General features: G+C 36.1%; 1 protein-coding gene across 3 annotated transcripts in view; it reads left to right on the plus strand.

Moving 5' to 3' along the window:
* LOC105819301 (UDP-glucuronosyltransferase 2B4-like) overlaps window positions 1-1561 on the plus strand; it is a 106036-nt gene that overhangs the window by 52164 nt on the left and 52311 nt on the right. Inside the window, exon 6 of one of the 3 annotated variants that reach the window (XM_012655505.1) lies at window positions 1246-1561. The exons of the other annotated variants lie outside the window; for them this stretch is intronic. Within the exon in view, the coding sequence (XP_012510959.1) occupies window positions 1246-1525 (280 nt within the window). The 3' untranslated portion in view covers window positions 1526-1561. The remainder of the gene's footprint in view (window positions 1-1245) is intronic. 3 annotated transcript variants of the gene reach the window in all.

Genomic DNA, 1561 nt, shown 5'->3' on the forward strand with positions numbered 1-1561 from the left:
ATCACAAATATCTATCAAATATAATATGAAGAAATAATCTGTAGCTTTTGTCAATCAAGGGGATACTACACAGCAATAAAATTAACAAACAATTGCTATAAAAAGATAGACACAAATACAGACACACTATATGACTTAATGATATAAATAAGCAAAGCTGAACTATGGTGTTAGAAGCTGGGGTCATACTTAATTTGAGGATGGGAGTGGTAACTAAAATGATCTATGAAAAGGGGATACTACTAGGCAGGTGTGATACCACGTCATGATCTGAGTAATAGGTACATTGGCATCTACATAATTTTTGAGTTAAATGTTGGCATCTGAGCTGTTTACTTAGAATACGTACAGTTATCTTATGCATTTCCTATTTAAGGGTTTATTTGAGAAGATATACAACATATTTTAAAACTCTAAGATCAAATGAAAAAATAAGCACAGTAAAAAAGAGGAAATCCTAGAGGGACTACCATACCAGGAAAAGCCTCGCTGAGAGTTAACATTTAAGGGGAAACCTCAAAAAGAGATAGAAGCAACCATTGTGTTGTTTCAGTGGAGAATGTTCCAAGTTAGAGAGAGAGGGGACAAAAAGTTTAAAGGTGGTAAGGTGAGTATACACGTGGTAGCTAAAAAGACAACAGAGGGACAATTTCCCTGGAAGAGAATGTGCATGGGGAAAGTGTTAGGAGATGTTCAGGCACTGACAATGTATGTTCCTGTAGAATGAAGAACAGATTCTTAACATGGTGAAAATCCAGATGGAAATCTTACACTAGGAGTATAATAATATGACACTGGTTTCATAGAAATTCGTTTTGCATACTGGATAGGAAACAGAGAGTGGAAAACAGAAAAGTAGAATAGAAGCAGAGAGACTTCTCAGGAGGCATTTCAACCACCATGACACGATTCCCTTTGAAAACATCAAGATGATCACTCTCAGATTGCATTTCCACTATCTTATATACAGCATATGGAATGATTCATAGTATTTCTTCTGCTAGAAAGATATTAACTTTCACACCTGACCTCTCATTTTCCCTTTTAAAAATATTTTTAATGATAAAATTCCAATTTAAAAATAAAACTGGCTATGATGACTCAAAACATTCAAATTCTATGTCAATATTGTGACATTTCCCTTGAGTCATTTGCATAACACTTTTCCAAAGCCATTCATGAATTTGATATGGTTAGCCAATAAGCTTACTTTCAATGTTGAAATATTTATGGGTTTTTTTCCAGATATAAAGAGAATGCTATGAAATTATCAAGAATTCACCATGATCAGCCTATGAAGCCTCTAGATCGAGCAGTTTTCTGGATCGAGTTTGTCATACGCCACAAAGGAGCCAAACACCTTCGGGTTGCAGCCCACGACCTCACCTGGTTCCAGTACCACTCTTTGGATGTGATTGGGTTCCTGCTGGCCTGTGTGGCAACTGTTATATTCATCATCACAAAATGTTGTCTGTTTTTTTGCCGGATGTTTGCTACAGCAGGAAAGAAGAAAAAAAGGGAGTAATTAGACAAAGCCTGAAGCTGTCATCCCTGATAGATG

The sequence above is a fragment of the Propithecus coquereli genome, unplaced genomic scaffold (assembly GCF_000956105.1).
Source record: "Propithecus coquereli isolate 6110/MARCELLA unplaced genomic scaffold, Pcoq_1.0 Scaffold479, whole genome shotgun sequence".
Lineage (NCBI taxonomy): Eukaryota > Metazoa > Chordata > Mammalia > Primates > Indriidae > Propithecus > Propithecus coquereli.